The sequence below is a fragment of the Schistocerca serialis genome, chromosome 5 (assembly GCF_023864345.2).
Source record: "Schistocerca serialis cubense isolate TAMUIC-IGC-003099 chromosome 5, iqSchSeri2.2, whole genome shotgun sequence".
NCBI lineage: Eukaryota > Metazoa > Arthropoda > Insecta > Orthoptera > Acrididae > Schistocerca > Schistocerca serialis.
Genome location: NC_064642.1, coordinates 693,426,246 through 693,441,111, shown reverse-complemented (window position 1 = coordinate 693,441,111; position 14,866 = coordinate 693,426,246). Strand labels below are relative to the sequence as shown.

Sequence of the window (14,866 nt, the reverse complement as noted above, 5' to 3'; positions counted from 1 at the left end):
GGGTAGCTCCCCATTTAAATGTCAAACCTCACCTGCACGCGGGTTTTATTATTTACAGTCGTGGCCATTCACTCTAATATTTATCAACGCGTTCCGCTCTCAAAATCAAGTGAATAGCGACCCCTCAAACAACAAACAAACGTTTTCGCTAACGCATAGAAAACTCCGTGTGACATTTGCCTCACAGTGTTTTCATATATACATTCTCCTATGATGCTACTGCCTCTGTCATCAAAGAATAGTAAATAGTGCATGTTTGCCTCTTACTCGCAAAAAACAAGCAACTGTTAACCAACCGTTGATACTGGGTAACCTGGTCTCTTATTTATTCACTGCATCAGAGTAAAACAGTAATAGTTCATGACATGGAAATGTAATACCTACTTTATTTCAATAAATCCATTAACCTTAGAGTGAAGTGCTGCTTCAATAATGTATTCGTTTCATTACATGACGTTGTGTTCGATATGGCGGAAATAGATCATCTGAACAAGCCAAAGAAGAGAGACATTGTAGACAGTTAGCTGAACATTATCATTTTGAGAGTATTGAAGGGCGAACTGTTTTAATTGTTAAAAAAACATTCAACAGACAAGATAGCATCAAATATTTCTTTATCCAAAGAACTGGTTTTAACAGACTTTTTGTCATATTCAGTTGTTGAAAATTTTTCGTGTAAAACCTCACCCACAAGATGTCAAGTGGTTAAAATTCTACGATGACAAACTTTTTAAAATGTGCTTATTTCATACACTCGTGAGTGAAGTGCAGCGTAAGACGAACGTGTTTAACAACAAAAGCTTTTTAAGATCTGAAGATGACAGCGAAGTCTGGAGAAACAGGTAGTCTTAAATTTGAAGAAAAAGTTTATGCGATCTTGGCTGTCGAATGGCTTTTAGCAGTCAGTTATATGTTACGGTATCCATAATAGTTCTATTTTGTGAGTTTCGAAGTAGGTGGTACAGTTTAGACTTCCTATAATATCCCTACGAAACTTTACAATTTTTTAAACGAAGAAACTTCGTGCATTCAAAAAAATGGTTCAAATGGCTCTGAGCACTATGGGACTCAACTGCTGAGGTCATTAGTCCCCTAGAACTTAGAACTAGTTAAACCTAACTAACCTAAGGACATCACAAACATCCGTGCCCGTGGCAGGATTCGAACCTGCGACCGTAGCGGTCTTGCTGTTCCAGACTGCAGCGCCTTTAACCGCACGGCCACTTCGGCCGGCTCGTGCATTCTTAGAGCCATTAACTTCCTACCCAAGTTGTAAAATTAATTTCGACAGCATGGATTAGAAAAGAACAAAAGGTTAGCTGCAAGGATTCGATACACGTAAATATTGCATTGACGCCAAAGTCATATTAAGTGGAACAACAGGTCAGCTGGGCACGGATGAGCTGAAGAATCGATAATGTTTTTCTACAGTGGATCACCCTAGTGTTCACTTGAATAGTGCTGGTCCACTTTCCTGAAAGTGAGTCCATAATCTGAACAATAGCACGAACTTGCTTAGTGTAATAAAAAGGGCCAACGCGTATGGATGCAGTACTAATTCTGGCACAGCTTTCGCTCCATCTACATCTGTACCAAGTGGAATCAGGATGATTTATGACAACCCTCTCCCACCCCTTCCCATGTCCCCTCTCCTGCTCACGTCAGAAAGTTGCCTTACACACAAATGGTAGGCTGTTATTCTATTGTGTTTAGCGTGCCTGGAGAAGTTATTTGTAACACTTATCGTTTATATGTAACTTCAAGGATTTTTACATCTTCCTTGACTGAAGAATATGGTAGAAACATACTTGAGGCTATGGTATATAACAACAGGACGAACGGTTTGTCTGATTTTGCGGTAGACTGGATAAGTTTATTAAGCACCAGCAACAGTATTTACAATGAGCTCTACTGTACTCTGTAACGATTACCTGTATATGGTGTAAATAATCGGATGGCATACGGAACAGTAACTATGTTTTATTTAGCATGTTTGTCTACTGGGACAAAAAGAATTTGCGAAAGTTGGTTGGTGTACAAGTAAGCGTCCCAGGCAATCAAGACAAAGACATGATTTAGACTATGTTTGGTCCACCAACACTTATAATTACTTTCCTGTAAACTACATGGAGACTCTTAACACAGACTACAATAAAGACAACGCAATTGTTGTACGGTAGTCTTACATATATTAAAGTTACGGAAACTTTTTTTTCAATTCTTAATGTTACTCTCCACACAGACCTTAAGAAACTAGGACTTTTTCCCACAACTAATTTTATTCCACAGAACTTATGAAAAATAACAAATTTATCAAATGGACTCGCCATTTCCTATTAAAGAAATAATTCCTTTAAGTACAGTAAATATGTTATGTGTACGGAAAAGGAAACTGGGAATGGAAGGGATCGAAATCAAAAACTCTCGATCTGGTATATATGTCAGAAACAACTGCCATAGCGGGAAAAAATAACTGCCATAACGGAAGAACAGAAACTGCACTTCGCAAAAGAAGAAACAATTGTAGATGTGCTACAAGGCTTATGTATTTCTTTAATCAACATGTATGGATAAATCTAGCCACAGAGGTTATCAGCATTTATGGTAAATACCTTTGGAAGGTGTCTGAATTCTGGAGAACCCACAGAAATTAATACATCTGAATATCCTTATTATGTAAAATGATACATGGAGGATCAGCTCATAATCATCAGTTTCTAATTGGATCAACTTAGAAAGGGTGCTTTGATTTTTTAAATTATATTAAAAATTAAGCTGGTTGTTATTGAAACCACACCAATCAAACATAAAGACATAATTGTTTTTTGAGTGTGTATTATCATGTAAAAATTACTGAAGCGTTTTACTACTCTGTCAAAAATTTTAAAAATATCTCCTGTTTATGATTATGTAAATGTGTTTTTGAATACTGACTTGAAAAGAAGCCAAAACTTGGTAGCTTACCAAGTCCAGTAACTCTTGTTTCTTACCTATGTGAATGGTGCATAGTTCTACATATCTATATAGGGAAAACCAAAATAACCAATAGCTATATCATTATTGGTGAGAACTGATTTCTCTTATTGTGATATGATGTCTGTTTCTCCTTATGTCAGAGGGGGATCATCGCAATACTTTCGCTTGGTTTTAATGACTGCCATGTGATGATACTCTCATCTGCATGTTGAGATGTTATTTATACATGAGCAGGCTGCGTATTCTGATATGAAAATATGATTATATATCGAAAAATTCAGTTTATCTTTTACTGAAGCAAACAATTTTATTGCCAAATGAGACTTGTCTGTATTACTTTATCAAAAATAAGACATCTGACATCTACTAACTAAAAATCAAGGCTGACATTTTAATAAATACCACTAAATTTCCTCCTTAATTATGTGCTTTTGGGTGTAGAGTAGCAATGTATTTACAAAAAAACACGTGCATTTTGCTTGTCTTCCAAATATAACTCATATAACAAGTCCTGATATATGTCTTCCTCATTAAAAACATGATATTAAGTTGCTACTTATACCTCCAAGGTGGTGGTACGCATTTTCACACTGATACACAGTGCTGTAGATAGTACATCCTGCTGGATGCTTCAAATGTTAAATAAAATACCGAACAACTGTCTGCAATGTAATACATTTAACAGCTATTCGTTCCCTAAATTGTTGGAAACCTAAATTTTATATACAAGAATGTGAGGTAAAAGTTGATAACTTGCACCCGATAACGTATTAGTTCTGTCTTACTATAGTTTTAATTTATTAAGCTGGTAGTGTTTACGATTTGGTAAACGTCTTACTAATTTTATAAAGTGGGCTGACAAAAAATATACTATTAGCAGACTGAAACTACTATTTATAACTTTGAAGTACTGCTAGAAATTTTTTACTCTAACAATACCACATTTTCACAGTGTACCTCTGCGATGTTTTACAGCCAATTGTTTATTAAGTAGTAGAAACTTCAGTTTTGAGCAAGGAAAAAAAAAACCTTGGAAAGAGACGCTAATGTCACCTACGAAGACAACAGGTGTGTTTTGTCTACCTACAGTTTCATTTATTTGCCTGTAAACTACAAGGAAACTCTTACACTAATTACATTTCGACATTCAGTACATCCCGACACACTTGCCACCACGTGTGACAACACTGTAGCTCCTATCGTTTTGACAGTAAAATATTGGTTTGAAGACCTTCCAATTTTGTAACAGAATATTAGGCCTATAACCTTTACAAATGTCCGCCCGTGGTAGCTGCGTGGGCAGTGCGACAGAGTGCAACACCAAAAGGCCCAGCTTCGATACTCGGCCGGGTCGGAGATTTTCTCCGCTGAGGAACTGGGTGTTGTGTTGTCCTTATCACCGTCATTTCATCCCCATCGACGCGCAAGTCCCCGAAGGGGCGTCATCTAGAAAGACTTGCACCATCCGACTGTGTACCTGACGGGAGGCCCTATCCACACAGCATTTCAATTTACCTTTACAAATTACAAATCCATGCTGTACGTTGCGGTGAAACTAAATAGTGAATGAACGGTTATTTAAAGAAAAATTAGTTTAGTGTCACCGTCTTTCTTTACTGGCCGTTTCATTACTGCTTTAAAGGGAAGCAATAAGTGGTTCTGTGGTACGCAGCATACGTTTTATAACCAATGTACAGTTCAGATGATACTTCAGCTGCCAGGTATAATTTTATATTATAGGCAACCAACCATTCAAGTCTTATCATAAAATGAAGTATTATTGTAATAACACTGTTTATGTTGCTTCCATCGTTGTCTGTTGCAAACAGTTGAGGATCACATGTGTTGATTAGGTAAGGATCCAGAGCTAAATCGGTTATGTCCTTCTCCCTAAAGATCTGGCAATCATACCTGTTAAGGGCTCCATACTATGTGCAATACTGTATAAGAGGACTGACAAGCGTAGTGAAGGCCGTCTCTTTAGTAGATTTAGTGCATCTTCTAAGTGTTCTGGAAGAGGATCAAAGTCTTGGGTATAAACACGTCAAATCTTCAAATGTGAACTGAGTTTGGGCCTTAATGACAAATCGGAACATCCGGTTTTAAAAACATTTTTCATGTAAGAGAAATGTATGTAACACCACTATTCGCTGTCTGCAGGCAGTGCAGATGAATGTGGTCTGGGGTCAGTGAGATGCTACCTCCATGTATAAGCAAAATAAAAAAATAAGCTGCTGGTGCAGAGTTGTTGGATGGGTGGTGTCTGAGGTAGGTAGTGGCTGGTAGCATCAATGCAGATCACAAGCCCTTGTAATATAGGGATAAATCAGCTACAATCTCTAGTAGTGGATGGGACTACATGAAATACACATTTTGTAACTGTTAAATGTAGAACCAATGTCTGTCAGTGCAAACTGCAAAAAAATTCAATGTTAACATGTCCACAGTGTAACTGTTATGTAGCAAGGGCGTAATTTTTAAAGAAGTGCAGCCACACACATACCCTTAATAAGATCTGATGTGTTACCTTTGAAAATGCCTGTACAAATAGACTATGCAATGTACAATTGTGAAAGGAGCTATTCCATTTGGAAGGGATGGAATCATAACTCAGACAAGAGGAGTGTCATAATTCATCGTAGACATTCATGAAACAGATGGAAATACAGTGAAAGTGGCGCCAGAACTGGTAAAGCAGCCATACTCCAATTAAGTACAACTTCCTCCAAGTACTGTCAAGATGGAACTCGTCTAATGTCTGTAGTCACACCCACATTGAAGCATAATAAAGAAAATCAGCTCTTCCAATGAAACTTGAACTTTAGTTGTTATTGTACTTGGACATCCACATTGGTCGAAGTTTCTGCACAACTGTGTGCCTATGACACAGAGACACTTTCATACCTTATAAGCAGTCCATGTTACAGTTAGTAGTCTCCTACTTTTGCCTTCTCATGCTAGATGACCTTTGGAAGTAAATATCAAGAGAGAATGTGGCTAATTGCAAGAAATACTAAGTACAGATACAAACGGGGGATGTACGACAATTCTTAATATATCAGCATCACTCTGAATGGATGATACTGGCAGCTCATAATGCAAGCTATAAGTCATGTAATAAAAGTGGGAAAAGCAACCACAAGCGTAATATCATGAGTCGACCTAATTGCTACTAATCTAAACTTACAAGAGACTGTTTCCAAGGCGACGGAAGCTTCTTCATCTGTTTTATCTCTGTAAAGTAGAGTTTGTGTGTTTATCTGTGTATGTCTGGGAACTACTCCCAAAAACGTGGTTAGATTTCAACCAGATTTGGCACGGAAACAGCATGCTTCATTACTGTGGGTTTTCTACCATCCTAGCTATAACAGGTGCAGAGATACTGGCAACAACTTGTTTTCCAGCTCCTGGCATACAGGCTGCCTGCATGGCAATATTATTGGGGGAGGAGTTTTAGCCTGCTTTATTGTACTGTTTTGCAAGAGTTTCATGTGCCAATGAGAATTATAGAGGAGGGGACAGACAGAGCGAGGGGTAGGAGCAAATAAACAGAGAGAGAGAGGAGGAAGGGAAGATTCATGAAGTGAGTGGAAGATGTAGAGTGGTATGGGTGGGTGGAAAAAGAAGAGGGGCGGCGGGAATGGCCTGACAAAGGGGATGGAGGGAGTGGACAAAGATGGGGGGGGGAGGCGAAGGGACAGACAGGTGTGGGAGGATGAGGTAGACAGAGGGAGGAAGAGGTGGAGAGGGAAAGGAGGAGATGTGTTTAATACACTCCTGGCAATTGAAATAAGAACACCGTGAATTCATTGTCACAGGAAGGGGAAACTTTATTGACACATTCCTGGGATCAGATACATCACATGATCACACTGACAGAACCACAGGCACATAGACACAGGCAACAGAGCATGCACAATGTCGGCACTAGTACAGTGTATATCCACCTTTCGCACCAATGCAGGCTGCTATTCTCCCATGGAAACGCTCGTAGAGATGCTGGATGTAGTCCTGTGGAACGGCTTGCCATGCCATTTCCACCTGGCGCCTCAGTTGGACCAGCGTTCGTGCTGGACGTGCAGACCGCGTGAGACGACGCTTCATCCAGTCCCAAACATGCTCAATGGGGGACAGATCTGGACATCTTGCTGGCCAGGGTAGTTGACTTACACCTTCTAGAGCACGTTGGGTGGCACGAGATACATGCGGACGCGCATTGTCCTGTTGGAACGGCAAGTTCCCTTGCCGGTCTAGGAATGGTAGAACGATAGGTTCGATGACGGTTTGGATGTACCGTGCACTATTCAGTGTCCCCTCGACGATCACCAGTGGTGTACGGCCAGTGTAGGAGATCGCTCCCCACACCATGATGCCGGGTGTTGGCCCTGTGTGCCTCGGTCGTATGCAGTCCTGATTGTGGCGCTCACCTGCACGGCGCCAAACACGCATACGACCATCATTGGCACCAAGGCAGAAGCGACTCTCATCGCTGAAGACGACACGTCTCCATTCGTCCCTCCATTCACGCCTGTCGCGACACCACTGGAGGCGGGCTGCACGATGTTGGGGCGTGAGCGGAAGACGGCCTAACGGTGTGCGGGACCGTAGCCCAGCTTCATGGAGACGGTTGCGAATGGTCTCGCCGATACCCCAGGAGCAACAGTGTCCCTAATTTGCTGTCTTGGCGTGCATCCGTGCGTCGCTGCGGTCCGGTCCCAGGTCGACGGGCACGTGCACCTTCCGCCGACCACTGGCGACAACATCGATGTACTGTGGAGACCTCACGCCCCACGTGTTGAGCAATTCGGCGGTACGTCCACCCGGCCTCCCGCATGCCCACTATACGCCCTCGCTCAAAGTCCGTCAACTGCACATACGTGTAGCAGGGACTGTGTGTCGTGGACTGGACGGTTTCTTAGGTTAGACAGTCTCGGGAAATATCAAAAAGGTCTCCAGTCTCAAAAAGTACAGGGCAAAGAAACGACGAGAATCAACCAAGCTACAGTCGGTATTGTAGTTGTAAATTGTCGTAGCCGTGTTGGAAAAGTACCAGAACTTCAAGCGCTGATAGAAAGCCTGAAGCTGAAATCGTTACAGGAACAGAAAGCTGGCCAAAACCGTAGACAAATTCTCTCGAAATTTTTACAGAGGTGCAAACCGTGTTCAGAAAGGATAGATTAAATAAAGTAGGTGGTGGTGTGTTTGTGTATGTTGGTAGTAGTTTATCTTGTAGTGAAGTTGAAATAGGTCCTGCGAATTACTATGGGTAGAGCTTATACTCAACAGACGTACCAAAATAATAATTGGCTCCTTCTACCGACCCCCCAACTCAAATGATATAATAGCTGAACAGTTCAAAGAAAACTTGAATCTCATGACAAATAATTACCCCACTCATACAGACTCCAAGCTACCGTCGATTTGTTGGCGAAAATAGATGTTCAAAGCCGGTGGCAGACAGAAAACATTTTCCGAAATTATACTAAATGCTTTCTCTGAACATTACTTTGAACAATTAGTTCATGAGCCCACACGAATTGTAAATGGTTGCGAAAACACACTTGACCTCTTAGCCACAAATAACCATGATCTAATAGAGAGCATCATGACGGATGCAGGGATTAGTGAACACAAGGTCAATGTAGCGAGTCTCAAAACCGTATCAACCAAAACCAGTAAAATAAACGAAAAATATATCTATTTTAAAGCAGCAGGTAAAAATTCGCTTGATGCCTTCCTGAAAGAGAGTCTCCATTCCTTCCAAACTAATTATGTAAGTGTAGACCAGATATGGCTCAAATTCAAGGATATAGTATCAACAGAAAAAGATAGATTCATACCGCAAAAGTTAATAAGAGACGTGACTGATCCACCATGGTACACAAATCACGTCAGAACACTGTTGCAGAATCAACGAAAAAAGCAAGCAAAATTCAGAAGAATGAATAATCCCCAACGAAAGCAGAACAGCTGTTAGCATGAGTGGCATAAAAGTAGATATCTTAGGTGTTGCGAAACAGCTCAAATCACTTAAGAAAGGCAGGTCTTCCGTTTCAGATGGTATACCAATCACGTTCCTTTCAGAGTATGCAGACACAATAGCGCCTTTCTTAGTAATCATATACAACCACTCACTTGACGAAAGGTCTGTTCCTAAAGACTGGGAAGTACCACAGGTCACATCAATATTCAATAAAGGAAGTACGAGTAACCTATTCTATTAGAGACCCATATCACTGACTTCAGTTTTGGAGCATATACTGTACTCTAACATTATGAATCATCATTCTTGTGCAACACAGCTAGCTCTTTATTCCCATGGAGCAATGAGTGCTGTCGACAAGGGATCTCAGATCAATTCCATATTCCTAAATTTCCAGAAGGCTTTTGATACCGTTCCTCACAAGCGATTAACAATCAAATTGCGTGTATGTGGAGTATCATCTCAGTTGTGTGACTGGATTCATGATTAGGCCTCAGAGAGGTCAGAGTTCGTGGTGATAAACGGCAAATCATCGAGTAGAACAGAAGTGATATCTGGCGTTCCGCAGGGTAGTGTCATAGGCCCTCTGCTGTTCCTGATTTACATAAATGATCTAGGTGATACTCTGAGCAGCTCCCTTAGAATGTTTGCAGATGACGCTGTAATTTACATTCTTGTAAAATCATCAGACGATCAATTTCAATTACAAAATGATCTATAGAGTAATTCTGTAAGTTGCGAAAAGTAGCAATTGGCACTAACCAAAGAAAAGTGCGACATCATCCACAAGGGTGCTAAAAGAAATCCGATACATTTTTGGTATGCGATAAATCGCACAAATCTAAGGGCTGTTAATTCGACTAAATACCTAGGAATTACAATTATGAGCAACTTAAATTGGAAAGACCACACAGATAATATTGTGTGGAAGGCGAAACAAAGACTGCGCTTTGTTGGCAGAACATTTAGAAGATGCGACGAACCTACTAAAGAGACAGCCTACATTACACTTGTCCGTCCTCTGCTGGAATATTGCTGCGCGATGTGGGATCCTTACCAGGTAGGATTAACGGAGGACATCGAAAAAGTGCAAAGAAGTGCAGCTAGTTTCGTGTTATGGCGCAATAAGGGTGAGAGTGTCACTGCTATGATACGCGAGTTGGGGTGGCAGTCACTGAAACAAAGGCGGTCTTCTTTGCGGCGAGATCTATTTACGAAATTTCAGTAACCAACTGTCTCTTCCGAATGCGAAAATATTTTGTTGACACCCATCAACGTAGGGAGAAATGATCTACATAATAAAGTAAGAGAAATCAGAGCGCGAACGGAAAGATTTAGGTGCTCCTTTTTCCCACGCGCCATACAAGAGTGGAATGGTAGAACATTAGTATGAAAATGGTTCGATGAGCCCTCTGCCAGGCACTTAAGTGTGAATTGCAGAGTAATCACTTAGATGTAGATGTAGATGTAAAATTGGATAAGCATTTCCTGTGTGTTTCGGAGATGAGATACACGAAACTGGATAATTTTACCCTGTGTATATGGAGGTATTGTTTGATGCTGATTAGTTTCCATTTAAGAACTTCAACTGCACTGACATTAGATAAGTTCATCTACATGAAAATGAGTTCCATGAGTGTAAGTACACCTCTTCTCGGTGGTAGTTTGGGATTAGGATCAGCCTAGCAATGGAGACGGAACAGAGCTCTCTACTTCCTTCAGGTGTAGTAAAAGTCATATAGTTCTAGCTTGGGAGCACCTATTTAGCGTAGCTATAGAAACCATTGGATAGTATGACAGCTCACACTTTTATTACTGGCACCGAGTGTTTACGTTAAACCCGACAGGCTAACTGAGACTTAGTATGCAGTTTTTTATAGTTAAGGCAACACGGAACGTCCGAGCCCCGTAGTCGGTGCTCACTATGGATATTCGCCTCCACACTGTGTTGGCAAGAGTTATGTACTGGAAGCTTACGCCGTCAGACTTGTAAGAGCCTGTAATATACACTGTGACGTTTACGGTAAGCTAAGAGTAAATTACCTTCATAAATTAAGCTATATGGAGATAAACAGCCGGCTTGCAATCTGCAGGCTACCTAACACTCCATCTTTCTCCTCCGTCGCTTCTCATTGCTCGCATTCGTGTCTCTCGCTCGTCTCTACAACGTACTTCCTGTTTACGAATCAAAATGTATTCACTTTGTAGCATTCTGCAGACTGATGTGTGTGTGTGTGTGTCAGCATGTACTCCAATGGCCAAAAGAAAGGTCCAGGGAAATAAAGAGCTAAGTCCGTTTTTTTCGTTGAGTTTTCACCAGCACATGAAGATAGGGAAGAGACACAGTATTTCCTACTACAGTAAGAGAGAGAAACCAAGCTTATCATACAGTAAATAAACTTTGAAAAGAGCCTTCTTTACATTCAAAGGGTAAGTTTGAGTGGTTATTGGCGCACGACGGAATTAGCCACCTACGAATGCGGGATAATAGTTGGAGTTAGATGCATGGGACGCTCCATTTCGAAAAAGATCCACAGCGTCAAGAGCGCACCAAGAGTACAAAATTCTGGGCATTACTTCTCAGCACGAACGAAGAAGTGGCTTAAAGTCTTACTTAACGACCAAGATCAGTGGCGCTCGCGTTAGTTTTCAGTGCTAACAGACAAGCGACACTGCGTAAAATAACAGCAGAGTCAATATGTTACGTACAAGGAACGTATTCGTTAGAACAGTGCAGCGAAATCTTGCGTTAATAGGCTATGGCAGCAGACGAACGACGCGAGTGCCTTTTCTAACAGCACGATATCGCATGCAGGACCTCTCTTGGGCTCGCGACCGTAACTGTTGGGCCTAGACGAATAAAAAACCGTGGCCTGATCAGATGATCCTCGATTTTAGTTGGTAAAAGCTGATGGTAGGGTTCGGGTGTGTCACAGATGCCACGAAGCAATGGACCAAAATTGTCGACAAGGCAATGTGCAATTTGGTGGTGGCTGTGTTTACATGGATTAAACTGAGTCACCTGGTCCAATTGAATCAATCTTGACTTGAAATGGTTATGTTCGGCTACTTGGATACCACTCGCAGCCATTCATGGACTTCATCTTCCCAAAAAACGATGGAATTTTTGTGGATGACAATGAGCCATGTTAACGGGCTACAGTTGTTAGTGATTGATTTCAAGAACATTCTAGACAATTTCAGCGTATGATTTGGCCATCCAGATCACCAGATATGAATCGCATCAAACAATAATGCGGCATAATCGGTAGATCAGTTCGTGCACACAATCCGGCACCGGAAAAACTTTCGGAGTTATGGACGGCTATAGAGGCAGCATGGCTCAATATTTTAAATATAAAGTTACAGTTACGAAATTAAAAAGATGAAATTTTAAGAGCGTGCAAAATATCATTACACATTAATCTTTTCAAAACTCTAGAGTCCTGCTGTTGCTGTCCCATATCTTTGCCTTCGTATTATCTTTGGTATTAGCGTGACCTTGCAGAAGTTACTACTCGACCCTTGCCGCGGAAAAGATACTGCATTCGTACGCTCCAACAGTTTTGACGTGATTTTAAGAAAGTTACGTTAGCGGGTGTGTGGATGGCTGCCATGATGAAATGATTATGGTACATATGGAATCCCAAATAACAAAAGCAAGAGTCCGAAACGTAATTACAGCCAAAAAGACTTTTGCTGCGGCCACTAAACGTAATGGGATACACATATCCATTTGAAGATGAAAAACTCATTTCATCATTGCAGCCGGCGTATTATCTGTGTCCAAGAGTCCTAAAGTCAAAAGGTGGCTGCCGCAGTGCATGTTATTTGCCTGTGTATTATATTTGGAACGTCTAAAATAATTGATATGAACAAGCCACATTTCGTGATGGTCGATTTAAGTTTGTTTCAACTGACGTTCAGTTTGTAACTGGTGAAGCATGTCTTCATATTGCTCTTTTCCTTGTTGGCTCTGCTCAACGTTCCTTAGCTACGAGTTTGGATGCTTTTACTTTTCATGATGTACCACTCGCAAATAGTTCTTTTATGGTAACTCAATGTGAAGCTGTTACTCGTATGGATCCTCCTTGCAGGTTTTTTTGTTCTCAAATCTATAAGGGTACGGACTTGATACATGTGTAAATTGTCGCTCACTTCATTAGCCCCACGTGTCTTACAAATAGCAGGGCAGAGAGATGAGCGTACTCACCTATAGATGGGCTTGCCCACGTCGTCCCGGAACCAGAGCACCATGTACACACGGTCTTCGCGGGTCGCGGGTTCGATGTCGCAGGGCAAAGTGACACTGCGGCCCAGCACCGCGTCCACCGCCTCCGTGCTCACTGTAAACACAAAACAAAGCCGCACCACGGTCACAACAGTAAACCAAATGTGCACAAACTTGCTGATATAGTAGCGCTTACTACTGTGATACAGACAACTACATGTACACGGCTAAAGTCATCTCACAGCGCACAGCGGAAACTATTTCCTTTTCGGGCATTGTGTTTCAGATGAAATACTTTTATGTTTTAAAGTTACTTATTCTATTTACTCAGTAACGAATTCATTTGCCAAATGTATCACTTACTGTCTGTAAGTCAACTTTGTCACTGTTCAGATTGTCTTCGGTTTAGTCCTCTAGATACTTAACACCGAAAGCATTTTATTGTAATCGCACTACTATAATCCAATGAAATTCCATTAACGTAAAGTGACTTCTGCCATTTGATCTGTAACGATTGATCCCTATTATTCTACCATTAATCATGATACAATAATCCTATGATGTAGCATTAGAGTAAATCGGCTGCTAGCATCTGATGTGCAACTACTAAGCATTATAACGACAAGCTGTTCAGGCAATTATGTAATCCCAGTTTGTTGCTTATACTGATTGTAACTGTATCAGAATTATTGTCTCAATGGCAAACTTGCGCGTTTTAGATATCTGGTAACCACTCATTTGTCAAGTTCTTTCAGTACAATTGATATTCGAATTAATTTTTACACGAATAAAACTTTGTGTGCAACAAAAGGCCAATGAAGTTCTCCCTCCCCCAAGGCCCAGTCCTTCTACTTTCTCCTTTATCGGCGTTTTATGAGGCGCAGATGTATCCCCTTATCACAAGAATGGTTCTGATGGCTATAAGCACTATGGGACTTAACATCTGAGGTCATCAGTCCCCCAGACTTAGAACTACTTAAACCTAACTAACCTAAGGACATCACACACATCCAAGTCCGAGGTAGGATTCGAACCTGCGAGCGTAGCAACAGCGCGGTTCGGGACTGAAGCACCTAGAACCACTCGGCCACAGCGACCGGCCCCCTTACCACACCTCTAAAGCGACACTACTGTGCTGCCATTTTTCAACAGGACAATGCTCTTCGACACATGAAGTGTGTGTTTAAGAATTGTCTGTGTGATTCTAAGATAATCCCATGGCCAGCAATGTTTCCAGATCTGTCCCCGACAGAGGTGTTGGGCCATTTTGGAACCTACTCCGTCTCAGTTCAAAAAAATGGTTCAAATGGCTCTGAGCACTATGGGACTCAACATCTTAGGTCATAAGTCCCCTAGAACTTAGAACTACTTAAACCTAACTAACCTAAGGACATCACACACACCTATGCCCGAGGCAGGATTCGAACCTGCGACCGTAGCAGTCCCGCGGATCCGGACTGCAGCGCCAGAACCGCTAGACCACCGCGGTCGGCTACTCCGTCTCAGTCTCAGTACCCGTGATATCAAGAACCAGTTAAGCAGTTGCGGGCCCACCTGCCCTATGAGAGAATATAAAATTAACGCACACGTCCAGACTAGAGGGGCTGCAACATGATGTTGTTAAGTGGACTCCTACTATCAAGTTCTTTGTAAATTTGTCTCTGTAATCAATGAAA

The 14,866-nt window shown here is 41.4% G+C and overlaps 1 protein-coding gene across 1 annotated transcript in view; it reads right to left on the bottom strand.

Annotated features, from left to right (window-relative positions):
* Positions 1–14,866, bottom strand: part of LOC126482181 (hemicentin-2-like) — an 865,734-nt gene that overhangs the window by 392,234 nt on the left and 458,634 nt on the right. The window contains exon 2 of the mRNA XM_050106159.1: positions 13,173–13,305. Within this exon, the coding sequence (XP_049962116.1) occupies positions 13,173–13,305 (133 nt within the window). The remainder of the gene's footprint in view (positions 1–13,172; positions 13,306–14,866) is intronic.